General features: G+C 52.6%; 1 protein-coding gene across 3 annotated transcripts; it reads left to right on the top strand.

Annotated features, from left to right (window-relative positions):
- The first annotated feature begins 3,342 nt into the window (after positions 1-3,342).
- On the top strand, positions 3,343-12,702 carry DTYMK (deoxythymidylate kinase). Of its 3 annotated transcripts, XM_037009542.2 has the most exons (6): positions 3,343-3,520; positions 4,530-4,638; positions 5,587-5,673; positions 8,375-8,465; positions 9,969-10,166; positions 12,365-12,702. In XM_037009542.2, the coding sequence occupies exons 1-6, from the start codon at positions 3,391-3,393 to the stop codon at positions 12,473-12,475; spliced, it is 726 nt and encodes a 241-aa protein (XP_036865437.1). In that variant the 5' UTR covers positions 3,343-3,390; the 3' UTR covers positions 12,476-12,702. The 3 variants fall into 3 exon arrangements, with proteins under 3 accessions (XP_036865437.1, XP_073073892.1, XP_036865436.1); XM_037009541.2 differs by lacking the exon at positions 5,587-5,673 and having other exon boundaries at positions 3,347-3,520; XM_073217791.1 differs by lacking the exons at positions 5,587-5,673; positions 8,375-8,465 and having other exon boundaries at positions 3,344-3,520.
- The last annotated feature ends 1,473 nt before the right edge of the window (positions 12,703-14,175 follow it).

Here is a 14,175-nt window from a genome sequence, read left to right on the forward strand (position 1 = left end):
CCCCATTTTTATGAGCCAGGCATTCCAGCAGCACTCAGTGCAGTGATCCTTCTGTTCCGTGTGATATGAGAGAGATTCCTGGGCAGCTGGAAGGCTGCATTTCAGCCAGCATGGTGGTGAACCAGAGTGCCTGTGTGTAGTCCTCCGTACTCGTACTCCTTAGGTGGCCACTCAGGGCTTCCAGAGTTCCAGGAGGCCTTTGTGGAAGGTGCAAGTCTCGTGTAACCTCACCTCGGTCGTCCCAAGACATCGCCTCACTCCATCTATCGGTCAAGCAAGTCATTGGGGCCAACCTAGATTTGAGGGAAGGGGTAGAAAGGGTTGAAGCCATCTCTAACTTACCACGTTGTCTTAGTAGTTCTTTAGGATACATTCTTAGAAATGGAACTGCTGTGTCAAAGGGTATTGCTTGTTCTAAGTGCTGGTTCTTCTAAATTTTTGCCTTCTTCCAAGGGGAAGGTTGTACCAACTGATGCACCTGAGTCTGTTTCGATACGTTTGTCGGCCCTAGATTTTGTCATCCTTGCTCATCTTCACTGACTTACAGAAAGAAAAAAAACGACCTCAGTGTTTTAATTTGTAGTTGATTTTTAAGTGAATTTAAACATATTCCATATGCATTGGCTATTTGTAATTCTATCATTTTCTTTATGTCCTTTACCATTATCTATGGAGAAATTGGTCTCCATGCCTTTCATCTAAAAAATTTTTATTATTAAAATGGCCCTTCATCAAAGAATGAAAATATCTTCTTGACAGCACTGTCTTCTTTCATCCACTTAAGAAACTGACAGAATTCTCTTGCAGAGATCCTGTTTTAAGAATTACCAAAAAGAGAGATGACTCCCTTACTATCTTTTTCATTGCTATATACTTTAGAGCAGCTTCTCAACCTCAGCACTATTGACATTTTGGGCCCGATAACTCTTTGTTGTGGGGGGCTGTTCTGTGCCTTTTAGAATATTTAACAGCATCCATAGATGCTGTTGGCAGCACTCCCCAAGTTGTGACAATGAAAATCTCGCACAGCTAAAACCAGCGCTTTAGGGGAAGGCTTCAGGTCTAACAAAGAAACCCAGGCAAAATCCAGTGCTTATAAAAGGCAGAATTCAATTTCTTACGTAACAGTCCTAATGGGAACAGTCCAGTGGGTGGAGAGTCATATTCCATGAGGTTACTCAGTGACCCAGATTCCTTCTGGTGTGGTGTCTGGCCCCACAGGCCCTCCACACTGCCCTCATAGTCAAGGCCAGGTTGCAAAGAACAGTGTAGTGGGCTGAGGAAGGGTGTTCAGTCCACTGTGAGGAGCACACACCTTCTGCTCACATTTCATGGCAGTAACAGTCAGCCAGCCATATCTAATGGCAAGGAGGTCTAGGAAACAGGTTCTAGCAACGCAGTGACGTGCCCAGCACAATCTTACTCTTCTGATAGCACGTGAGTGCTTGGACCAAATAGCCCCCGAAAGTCACAGGTTGAATCCCTAACCTCCAATGTGACTATATTTGGAGGGCTAATTAAGAGAAAGGAACTCTAGAGACCCATCTCTGTCCACACCTCTACAGTAGAAGGGCCACGTGATGACAGTGAGAAGACAGCCATCTGCAAGCTGAAGAGAGAGCTCCCACCAAACACCATTCCTCCTGGCACCTTGATCTTTTGGAACTTCAGCCTACAGAACTGTGGAAAAATTAATTTTCTGCTGTTAAGCCACCCAGTCTGTGGTTTGTGTTTTTTTGACAGCCCAGCAAACAATGAGAAAGACTTTGATAGACCATAGTAGCAATGCCTGACCAATTCCTGGGACATGGCAGGCGCCACACACTGAGAAACGTAGTAAAAGGGCTTCTGTCTTTTCTTTTTTTAATGGAAAAATCTCAAACAGTAAAGAGAATCTAATGAAAAAGTATAGAGAACCTAATGAACTCATTATGCCCATGGGCCAGATTCCCTCCATTTTCACAGGAGACCAGGAAAACTACACATTGAAAAGCTGATGGGCTGATTCCGTCTGACTGGTGAGTGAGTTCATCATCCAGTTGTGGTACAAGACTGTCCTGGGACTTGTCCAACCCAGGGAGGTCTCTCTTTTGTATTCTAAACCCTTCATCCTTTTGAAGGCAAAGAGATGGACATTTTGGAGCAGGAGACATCCAGCAAAGGGACGTCACCTACATTAAACACTAGCGTTTGTATCAGTGAGCTTTCACGCGGTTGCGCTGCCATAACAAAGGACTGCAAAGTCTCAGTGACTCAGAATCTTGTTTATTTCTTGCTGGTGGTGCTATACCTATCAGCCGCAGTGGCTGTGTCTTCAGTCCAGGATGAAAAAGCTGCCCTAATTGTACACACGCTTTTCTCACACTGGGGGACCAAGAAGTGGGAGAACCACACAACAGCTGTTAAACTGTCCACTTTGCGGTGGTAACCGCATGACTACAGCATTTGGAAGTCACATGGCCAAGGTCAACACGAAGCACGGAAACAAATGATGGGTAATAATATAATGCAGCACCCTTCCAGAATCGAGCCGAAACCTAGCAAGGGTCAATCAGGGAAACGCAAACCCACTCTAGGTACCTTGGGTAATACGTAATCAGGGCTTAGGCAACCACTGACAGGTCAGGGAAGTTGTTGCCAGTGACCCCAGCCCAACCACTGAGGTCGGGAGCTCGGGAGAAGCCACTGGCATCCTCAACCCCAGAAAGACCCCACCAATCTCTTTGGTCTCAAAAGCGCACTAGAAAACAGCCTTGAATCTAACGTCTGCCACATTTCTGGCAGCGACTGCCTCCCTGAAATGAAGACCTCCAGACAGCACACTAATGCCTCTGCCGGCGAACTCTAAGCCAGCGGCACCCAGGGACGGTGCGAAAGGCAGCTCCTGGCTTGCCGGGCTGGGTGTCCGCGTCCGCCCGCAATTCCTCAGGTCCGGACCCTGCACGTGACGCTGCCTGGCGCGGGCCTGCGGAGCCAGCGGGTCGGCAGCGCGCGCCCCCACGCTGGGCACGGCCCTCGCCGGAGTGCGCGGACCCCCGGGCTCCTCGGCAGCCTGGGTGTCCCCGAGAGCCGGGGATCCCTCTGCGACTGGCTGTCCGCTCCGCCCGCCCTCGTCGCCGATGAGACAGCCTCCTCTCCCTGGGCCGCCGCCACCGCGGCCCCGCCGCCCAGCAACGCCTCCGCAGCCCCTCGGCTTCCGGCCTTTCCGGAGGGCGCGACTCCGCCGGAAGGGGCGGCGCAGCCAGGTCTCCGCGGGCCAACCCCGGGCCGATCCCAGCTCATCAGCCTGCGCAGGGAAATACCAGGCAATCCCAGCGTGCGCCGCGGATGCCGGCCAATGGGGGCTCGGGGCGGGGCGGGGCGGCGGCGGCGCGGCGGGAAGGGCCGGCGATGGCGGGCCGGCGCGGGGCTCTCATCGTGCTGGAGGGCGTGGACCGCGCCGGGAAGAGCACGCAGAGCCGCAAGCTGGTGGCCGCGCTGTGCGCCGCCGGCCACCGTGCGGAGCTGCTCCGCTTCCCGGGTGGGTGGAGCGCGCAGGCAGTCGTGGCGGGCGTGGGGAGCCTCTGAGACGGGAGCCCGCGTGGGCCTGGGGACCCCTGGGGTCGGTGGGGACGGAGGGCCTGTAGGGACGGGGAACCGGGCGCCGTAGGCCAGCCGACGCCGTGCAGGGTACTGCCTGCTCTGGCTGTCGAGCCCCGAATCGAAGGGCGCGCGGAGGAGCACAGGCGCGCTTACCTTGTTCGGGCCCCGAGGGCGGAGCGGGGCTGCGGCGGCCCGCGGTCAGCCCTCGCCAGTGGGAAGCTGTGGGGGTAGCTGTCTTTTTCTACCCTCTTAACTCCTGGTGGCTGCTGTGTCGTGTCACTCAGTTCTGATGCACCTGTGCTTTTATTTTGCGCAGCTCTATTCATCTGTAGTTTGATGCGCCAAGTGCACAGAGTACGGTTTGATCCGTTTTTACATAATTGTACACCCATGAACCGTTTTCACAATCAAGCTAATGATCATATCGTCACTCCCAAAAGCTTCCTGTGCTGTTTGGTAACCCGTCTTGTATTTTGCTTTTTTGCTCTTTCTGAATAGCTGTTTGCCCTGTGAGGGATTTTTGGCATAGCTTTAATTTTTAAAGTTGAACAGGGACTTTGAAAGTGCTTATAAAAATATCGCCAATACTTTGGTACAAGAGACAGCTTACTATTTACAGAGTGGGTAAGGGAAACGGGAGATGCTTCTTAGAGTGTCTGTCGTTCTAATGTTTAAGCCAGCCGGGTTACAGGTTCCACGCGCCTCCCGTGCGGTCACTGCCCTCTGCCTTAGTTCTCCTGACGCGTTCACCCCCATGTGCCTGCTCACTGCTGCCCTTTCTCAGGAAAGCTCCCTGGCTTCAGGGGATGGTCGGAACCCGTGTAGAGATGTGCTAGAATAAAACTCAAAACTAGACTTCAGTCCAGGACCAAAGTTCAGCAGAGACTATATTCAAATTTAGATGGAAAGCCTGACCTTACTTTTGTATTTTTCTCCTTTTCCTAAAGAAAGATCCACTGAAATTGGCAAACTTCTGAGTTCTTATTTGGAAAAGAAAAATGAGGTGGAGGACCACTCGGTGCACCTGCTCTTCTCTGCGAACCGCTGGGAACAAGTGTAAAGACCCACCCCCTGCTGCTCTCCCGCCTGTTCCTCCTGAGATTGTGTGAATGCCGCCTGGTTCTGAACGGTGTTGACAGTAGTACTGGAGGCTGTACCTTTACAGAGTTCCATTATTCACTGTCCCTAACCCATAGCTATTTCCTATAGCACGAATTAATGCTTTTTCCTCCTCCTGCCCCCACCCCTTTTTGTAACAGACTATTTCTCTGGGTAGTTTCAGTATATGGAAGAGCCGATGGGAAGGTACAGAGCTCCCCATGCCCCTGCTGCTCCCTCCTCCCAGTTTCTTTTATTGTTTATGCCTTGGATTTGTGTGTTCCGTTCCTTACAGTTGATAAACAGTGTTTACGTTTAGTTGGGCTGACCCTCTTCCCACCCCCTACAGTGTTACAACCCTCTTCACTCAGCATTTAATTGTTCTCTGAGGGCGTGCAGCATGTGCTTTCAGATGCTTTTGTTTCTGTTTACGCACATAGATGACACACGTGTCCTCATGTTTTCTTGCTTAACGTAAATAAGTGGGATGCTGCCATCCAAGTCATTTCACAGCTTGCTCCCTGACTTTGCCTCGCAGGCCCGTAGCTCTTCCTCATTCTTTCCCGCTGCTCTAGCGTGCTCTCTGGCAAGGCTGTTGTACGGTAGATTTAGCTAGCGGCCTGTTAATGGAGCTGCATGTGGCTTTGTGTTCTCCCTCACAGGAAGCCTGCAGTACTGTCCTTTGAATGGCGTGGTGCCTTGCTTGGAAGGGCCTTCCCCACTCAAAGTATTAGAAGGACATGAAACCATTTTTGTAATTTCGTGATCTTTAATACATCTGGCATTTATGGACATAGCTATTCTGATTTTGCTTTTTGTGGCTTTTTAGAATAGTAACTTGGCCCAGTTAAGTAACTTGGTCATGAAAATACTGACTCTGCTTCCTAAGTAGTGGTTTTGTCCCAGGTGTGCAGACCTGCTTGTTGGCTATCCATCTTCTCTGCAGCAGCACCCAAGGCCCCCTGTTCAGAACCTCCCAGCCATTGCCTGCAGGTTAGTCTTTCTGAGACTTGAAAGTCCGTGGGGACAGATCAGAAGCTGTGTTCACATCTGCCAACAGCTGTGTGACCTCGGCCTGTTCTACCCTCCACCACAGCTTCCTCCTGAGCAAAGGTGGCGTGGCACCGCCTCTTGCGGGTCCCGTGTGAGGGTCAGTGAAGTTGGCCAGGCAGGCCTGGGAGGGAGTGCTTAAGCAGCCTAGATGTTTTGAATGCACCTTGGTACTTGAAGCACTTAAGTGAGGAAACTGGTTATTTTCTCAAGCCTTTTAATTTTCTATGCTTTTGCTTTGTTTCGTCTTAACTGGATTGGTTGCTGGTCCCTAAAGATGTCCTGCCTTCTAGCTTCTATACAGTTTTCCCACGGGATGGCATAATATGCTCCATTACCCCTTGTCTCTTTTCGCCAAGACCTACTGACCTTCTAGGGCCATGTAGGAATTCATTCTGGAAACAGTAATCTCTCTTATTTCCCATAGCAATCCTATTTTTTACTCTATTTTTGGACTTTTTATTTTGACTTTCAATCAACCACAAAATTTACTAGACTAATTCCAAGAATTCCCAGGTTTTCTTCACAGAGCTTCACCTGTTAGCATTTTGTCACATTTGCTGTGTCATTTGCACACTCTCTTGAAAAACCACAGACTATTTTATAAAATGCTGAGTTTATCTGAAGTTTCCTCACAAGTAGGTCTGGGTTTGCATTTTTGTCAGGAATGCCAGGAACGAGACCTTGGGTCCTCTTCAGGCCATCGTGCCAGGACGGATGTAAGGCAGTTGGGCCGCCACTGGCAGTCCATGGAACCATGTGTGGGGTGCCAGACAGGCTCTTCCCATGAGTGACTTTCTCTCCTGTTGTAAATAGTCAGAGGGGGAAACTCTACAAAATTATATAAATACCCACTTCCTTATCAGACTCTGACATCCTCCTCTAGTAATCCAGCGTAAGTCTCTGTTACTATGACTTTAAAGGAGGATTTTCTAACTCCATCATTCCTTCTACATGTATTGGCTGGCAATCTACCTAAGGAAGAGCATCTGATCCCCCAGAGAGCATCATCAGTTGGATTCACAAATTCTTTTTTACTCAGTAGATCACAAACCACCAACATCATTCATTTCGATTTTCAAAGTTCCAGATTTGGCTCCTGGGTATCTCTACAGTTGGGTCCTCTGTCCATCTGACGTGTTGCCAGGGCTCATATTTTGAGGATCTTCTGGTATAACATGTTCAGGCTTCTCTCATGTTTTCGCCCATGCCAGTCCAGGAGCCAGCTGTTCTTTCCTTTTAGTGAAGGATGGTATTTAGAAACCAACCTCTGAGTGCAAGATATGCTTGGTGCAGGTGGGGGTTCCTGCCGTAGACAGACCTGCACACATTTATCTGTTTCTGTCTGTATATTTATACTAAAATGTGGGCTGACACTGACTCCTGCTGTTCTAGTCCAGCACCACAGGGCTCTTCTTGGCTCCCCTACTGACAGTAGTGGGTTCACTCATTTCTCAGTCCTGCAGTCTACAAAAAGTGGTTTTGGAATTGCTGCCTCACACCCCTAAAAGCCCAGGTCAAGGGCAGGGCTGGTTTGCAGCTGTGTCATCCCCAGGCACATAGTGCTCTGTTCGGAAGCCTCTTGGGGCAGGTTTTCCACTTCACTGCATGTCCGTTTGGGATAGAGTTAACTTCATTTAATTCTATATAAAATTTTAGGGTTTTTAAAATCATCTTTTTTATTTAATTTTAGTCTTTGAATACATAAAACAAATGGTTCTAAAGGTCAAAACCATACAAAAGAGTCACTGCCCTGCCCACTCCCTTTCTGTCCAATTCCTGCCTTCCTGCTGTGGGCAGCTGATTCCATTCATGTCAAGAGTTGCCCTCCTGAACTTTTTTGTTTGTTTTTACAAAACAAGCAGATACATATCTTCACCCTTCTTAAGCAAAGGAGAGCCTCCTCGTGTGTGCTGTGTTTTGCTTCAGGAGCTCAGTTTCTGTCTGCTCGTAGACATCTGTCTCATCTTCACAGAGCTGAATCACTTGCCATAGTCTACCGATCTCCTGTTTTCAAGAGTGGACGGTTGTTTAATAGTTTGCAGTTACAAATAATGCTCTGATGAAAACTGCATCTCACTGTTGGAGGTATGTCTCCTCCCTCCAAACCATGGGAGCTTCCCAGGGCCACGGGTACCAAATCTTTTCATTCCCCAAAGTGTAAGTGATTGCTCTTGCTAATGTCCAGACCTTGGTGTACATCTTCCTAAGATCCTGGGGCTGGAGATCGTGGGGGACTTGCCATCACTGGTTGACCTGGCATCCTGTCTGTCTTTGTCCTTGCACTTGAGGCTCCAGGGCACAAACATCACTGCACTGCCTTCTGGCTGGGTCCTCCTGTTCGCACCTCTGCCCAGACAGCCAGGCAAACCTCGCTTGAGCGCCCATCCCTTGCAGTTGTGCATGTGTTATTCTCCAGTGGACTTGTCTTCACGTTGGGCTCTGCTGGGAGGACCCATGAGGCACCCACTACACAGAAGACCCCGAGCTCTCTTGAGTAAAAAAGGGTTACCGTTGCTGCTCATAATCCCTTCATAGGGTTGGTTTCTGAACTGCTGCATTGTTTCGTTAGGATTGTCTAAGCCTAACAGTTTGGGGCGTGTGAAGCAAGGCCCGTGGCTCAGAAGCGTCCTCTGTTTTTTAGGCCATTAATTAAAGAGAAGTTGAGCCAGGGTGTCACCCTCGTTGTGGACAGATACGCATTTTCTGGTGTTGCCTTCACTAGTGCCAAGGAGGTGAGTGCCGCTTGGTCTGATGGGAGGGTGCCAGGCATGGCCCAGAGCAGCAGTTGGAGCACATGGATGCTCTCACCTGCCTCCAGGGGGTTTTGAGATCCTTATTTGCTAGGTTAACTTGGTCCCTTTCGGTACAAAGAACAAACATATATGTAGCTACAGACTTTTTTCACAAACTTTTTTACTGGGGTGACACGCTTCACATCACACACTCCCCAAGCTGGTCCCTCAGCACTGCTTCATATCCAGGGTCTTGCTTTCCAGCCAGACAGCAGAGCATCCAGCCTCCTGCCCCTTTCTGAGTGTGCCCACAGAGAGTGTGACGCTCCGCCTGCCTTCGTACCTCGCCACACACGCCGCCAGCTCTTCCTGCTGCTGCACTGAGGCCCGAAAAGCCCTTGAAAAATACAATCTCACTTCAGAAAAGCTCGCCGTATTCTGTGATGCTGCCATTCGGCCATGTTTAGAGTTCCCAGTTCTCCCTCGGGCTGTTTGATTTAGTTGTGTTTTCCCAGTTAGATTGAGTCAGAATCCAGTTAATACTTGAACTGCTCTTGAATTTCTTTTAAAATATAGGTCTCACCCCTCTTTCTCCTTGCATTAAATTTTTAAAAATGGGAGCATTGGGCTCACCTCTCCAGAGGCACAGGATATCTGGTTATCTCTTGTCCTAACAGCCCTAGAGGATTACTAACATGGATAGTTGCAAAATGATGACCTGTAATTCTGCCAGTCCTTCACGTGCTAGACAGACTTCTTCTTTAAAGGACGCTTCCTATGAAGTGTTGGTCACTCTGATTCCGTCTGTAAAGGAGTACAGGACAAATGATTGGCATGCCATGGGCTGATCCCCTCCCATCCTGAGGTACCGCTGAGTAGCTGGACAGCTGTGGGGAGGCCCACAGTCCTTGGGCTCAGTCCTTGCTCAGTGTCGCCCTTGACCATGTGGTTCTGAGCTCACAGCTGGGCCTAACCCTAAATTGTCAGCTGTGTGGCCTCGAGTCACAGCCTTTCTGGCCGTAGCTGCCCCTCCAGAAATGGGGATGCCGCTTGTGGAGTCGATAAGACCAACCAGGAGAGCTACCGTGCAGGAGAGATCACACTGTGTGCATGCGTAGCAGCTTCCAGAATGGTCGGTCCTCCCTCCTTCCTCTTCCGGCAGCAACGACAGCCTTGTGGGTGTGCTGGCCCTGTGCACTCCCTGCCCGGCCTCCTGTGCTGGGGCCTCTGGGGCTCCTGCCACGCGGACTGTGCTTCCTGCCTGGCCACCAGTCAGCACAACTGCCAGAGGCCCCGGCTGTGGGGCATCCTGAACATACACAGTCAAACAGACGAAGGGCGCGCAGGAGGGAGCAGGAGAAGAGCCGGTACCACGGGGGAACCTCAATTCTCGGTGTCTCCGCAAGTGCTGGCTTGTTCCCCCTTCTCTTAGGAATTTTGAGACCCAAACTACACTGGTCTACCAGTAAGGTTCTCTCTAACCGTTGGGTACTTTGTTGCCAGAACTTTTCCCTGGATTGGTGCAAGCAGCCAGACGTGGGCCTCCCCAAGCCGGACGTGGTCGTGTTCCTTCAGTTACAGTTGGCGGAGGCTGCCGCTCGGGGAGAGTTTGGCCGTGAGCGTTACGAGAACGGGACTTTCCAGGAGCGGGCTCTGCAGCGCTTCCACCAGCTCATGGGGGACCCGAGTTTGAACTGGAAGGTGAGAAGTCACACTGTTGCCTGCAGAACTGCAAATTGGGAGCCACAGGGCCGGGGCCTGGGATTGCTTCCATCGGGCGGGGCAGGGGCAGGCCCTGCGGTTCCTGCCAGGCTGCCGGCACTCCTCCTTCTCTGCCAGCAGCTCTGCACCTCTGTGCGTTCTGCAGAATGTGGGAACCGAGCACCTTGCCAGTGAGTCGTGGGGCATCTGACAGCAGCTCCGAAGCCACAGGCCCACCAGGGGCTTTTCAGATCTGACACCCAGGGGGTTCCTGTCCTCCACTGGGCTGTGGCCACATGTCATTCAGAACACGAGACCCCCAATCCCTCCTCAGGTTACCTTCCATTTTTACCATGAGCATCTAGCTCATGGGGGTCTAAGCCTTGTAGTCCCTCCCGTTTCAGAGCTCAACCACACTCCGCTCTCCTTTCAGCCCGTCGGAGTCACACTGCCCCCTCTTGTTGCCCCTACCCCAGCACCATTCCCTGCCGCGTCTTGTGAGGACCATGCCTCTGTCCATGCCAGTGCCCAGGCCTCACCAACGCGCTCCAGCCCCACCCCTGGATGCTCTCACCATGCCCCTGTGCTTGGCCCTAGTCCCAGGAGTCAGCCTCCCTGCAGGACTGTCCATCATCCCGTGGTCCTTGCAAGGCAGCCAGCGCCTCTCCCGTCCTCCCTACACTCCCGGTCCCCACTTCTCTCCAGCACATGCACCCCTGGGCCGCCTGTCCCAGCTGCCAGGGGCCCTGGTGCAACACGCATGCTGCGCACACCTGCGCAGGGCGAGCACCGTGCCTTGGCTGTTGACGGCAGCGACTGCCAGACGGGCTGCAGCCTCGCTGCTCCTGAGAGTTCGGGTGTCGGCCTCGGCCATCTCGTGCTTTATGCTCCCCCCTCGGCCTCCTGTGGCCCTCCCCACTGTCCTGCACTGGGGGCTTTTTGTGGGGTAGGTGGCACAGGCATTTGTAAAGTACAGGTCCCCTCCCTCCATCTGAAAGTAGGACATAGCTGTGGAAAGAGAAGAACCACTAATTTATATAGAAAACCTTTTCAGCATTCCCAGACCCAAAAGGTAATTCTCTTAGGCTGCTCCAATACCTTAGGACACACCCTGCTAACAGGTACACAAAGTCAGTCAACATAAAGCACAGATGCTCACAGTTCTGACCTCCATCAACATGATGCCAAGATCCTGAGTGGGTTCTCAGGAAGGAGCTCGGGGCCGCTCTCGCTGCTGGGGGGCACTCTGTCAATATCTGGGCACTCGGGGTGCTTGCTCACAGGCCCTCAAAGGACTAGAAATGTTCATGTTTATGTACAGCAAGCACATGCGTGCATGTGATATGTTTATATGTGCATGTTTATATGTGGTAGACGTGCTGTAAGCCTGCCCAGAGAACCGTGGGTGTCCACAGTTGGTGACAGTTCTGTGTAAGAGCCTGGCAGCTGGAACTCCCAGCTGGCTGGCAAGGTGGCCTCAGGAAGGTGACACTCATGTGGGGTCTTAAGGCTCTGCAGGAGGACACCCTCATTCCTGCATAGTCGGACCTCACGAAATGGTTACATTCTTCCAAGTGTGTCTGCGCCCCTGTGAGCTTTTCTGGAAGTTTCCACCCCAGAGGCTGCCTGGAAGGCTCTTAGTCCCATCAGGGCTGAGCACTCACCCCAGCCCAGACCAGCAGCCCATGGTGCACGGACACTGCATCTCTCCCTCCTCCCTCGTGGGGAGCAGTCTCTCACAGCTCCCCTGGTGACCCATGTCCTTCCTGCCAGCAAGAGGGGGCAGTCCTGCTGTGTCAGACAAACCCCTCTTCGGGGAGAGGGTTCAAGATCCAAGGTTGGCTTGTGTGTGGAACTCCTGAGCTCCAGGCGGGGCTGTGGCTGTACAGGGCTGCAGCAGCCCTTCCTTCTGTCCCTCAGCGGTGTCTGGGTCTGAGTGCTACCACCTGTGGTCCCCGGCCTGCGTAGGTAAGAGGTTTCTCCTGCATCTGGGCTGTGGTGGGAGTGCAGGGTAGCTCTGTCTCAAGGACATAAGCAAAGCCCGCCTCTGCAATCAAGGCCAAGGGTCAGAGAAAGGTGGGGTGAAGGACCCAGAGGTGCCTGTGCTGTGCCCTCCAGAACCCATCCCCATCTGAAATTCCTGTTCATGCTGAGCAGTGACTAGCACTGACCCCTCTTCTGCCACCCCATGGGGACAGGTGGTCGATGCCTCCAGAAGCATGGAAGACGTGCACAAGGAAATCTGTACCCTCTCCGAGGACACCATCCATGCTGTCTCACAGAGGCCGCTGGGGGAGCTGTGGAAGTAGATGCATGGAGCCCCCTCCCCTGCCATCCTGCAAGCCCCAGCGTGCAGACAGCTGCCCTCACAGGTGAACAACCTGGTGCTATGTACCAAAGCGGCTGCAAGTGGAGCCCCCGGGCCACCCTGTGAGCTGGGGTCCACGTGTCCTGGCTGCCTTCCTCTGCCTCCTTTTTGCCCTGAAGATGTCAATAAATTATTGTGCTTTTCTATGGACAATAAGCAACAGCCACACCCAAGTAGTTTCACTGGAATCATTGAAATGGCAATTGGTTGAAATTCTCCTGCATTTCTAGTAAAAATCAGGCACTAGTAAAAGTTTATTTGAAAATGTGTTATCATAGGCCTCACTTGGGGCTGAGCTTCCCTGAGCAGGTCCTCCCGGTGGGCAGGGCCCCTGCACTGGGCCTTCCTCCCTGTCCTTGTCTTGGGGTTGCCACCATGGGTCTAGCCAGTCAGCCATGCCTGGGCTCTGAGCGCCTCGCTGGGCCCCAGCCAGCCACGTGAAGTGGCATGACGTCCCTTGTTTGAACACATCTGATGTCAGCATTGCTGTTCTGCCAGGATCCTAAATGCCAGGGGTGTGACTCCATTCCGCCCCCTTTTCAGTGACTGACAGCAGTTTGATGACACTGCCTCGGACAATCCTCTGGCCAAGAGCAGTGTGCCCTGCTGGGCCAGGAGCTCTGGGGTGCCTGGCTTCCAAGCAAAACAGAAGGATGATTCTTTGCGGGATCACTGGTTTGTAAGTCACAGGAGGGCCTGCACAGCAGCAGTGCTCAGGCCACTGGCTCCCTAGCACTGGGCAGGGTCTTCTCATCCACCCATCTTGTTCACGGTCCCAGGCCCGTGGGGGTGATGCCAGGATGTGACCAGGCAGTCCAGCCCTCAGTCCTGGTGCCTGCACAGCTTCTGGTGGTGCAAGGGAAGTGACAGGTGAGGCTGGATGGTGGCTCTGCACACTCCCAGTGAAGCCAAGCAAGACTGTCCTGGGGGTGAGGTTAGGTTCCATGTTGTCTGTTCCTGGGGTGTAAGAAACTCAGTGCAGCCCTGCCAATGGCCACAGGTCAGCCTTGGGCAGCTGTCCATCTGAAGGGTCTGCTTACATTCACCCAGACGGTGTAGCACATGCTTAGACCTAAGACCGAGGGACAGTGGCAATCTGGAACTGTGGACAGGCCAGAGCCCCTGCCAGACGGCCTGGCCACACTCCCGTCATCGACCTGCTGCTGAGACTTCCTACATGGCATGGTCTACATAGTAGTGTATGATGAAAACACAATGCTGGGTTGACTTCCTAAGGCCTGCGACCTGTAGCTGGCCTGCCTCTTGCCGCTGCAGTCAGGGTCACTGCAGGGCAGCCAGGCTGGCACCCAGGGAGAGGTGGGGCGGGTGTGGGTGGCAGGTCAGCCGTGCCTGAACACCCAGCACAGGTCAGGACCCCTCAGCTGGAGCCGCAGAGTGCAGGCAGGCAGGACTTCCCGTGGCCCAGGCCAGGATGGGGGCGGGGGAGCCACAGTGCAGACACCCTTCTGGGCTTGGCTGGGGGTTGGAGGTGGTCAAGAGTACAGGAGGAGAGGCGGGAGCTGCCTGGAGTCCCTCAACTGGCGCGTGGTGAGCCTGGGGTGGAGGCAGAAACTGTCCAGCAGACCTCAAAACTAACAGGCCACTTGAACTTTCTTCTATAAGTAAGCAGATGCTTGAAAA

The sequence above is a fragment of the Manis javanica genome, chromosome 12 (genome assembly GCF_040802235.1).
Source record: "Manis javanica isolate MJ-LG chromosome 12, MJ_LKY, whole genome shotgun sequence".
Taxonomy (NCBI): Eukaryota; Metazoa; Chordata; class Mammalia; order Pholidota; family Manidae; genus Manis; species Manis javanica.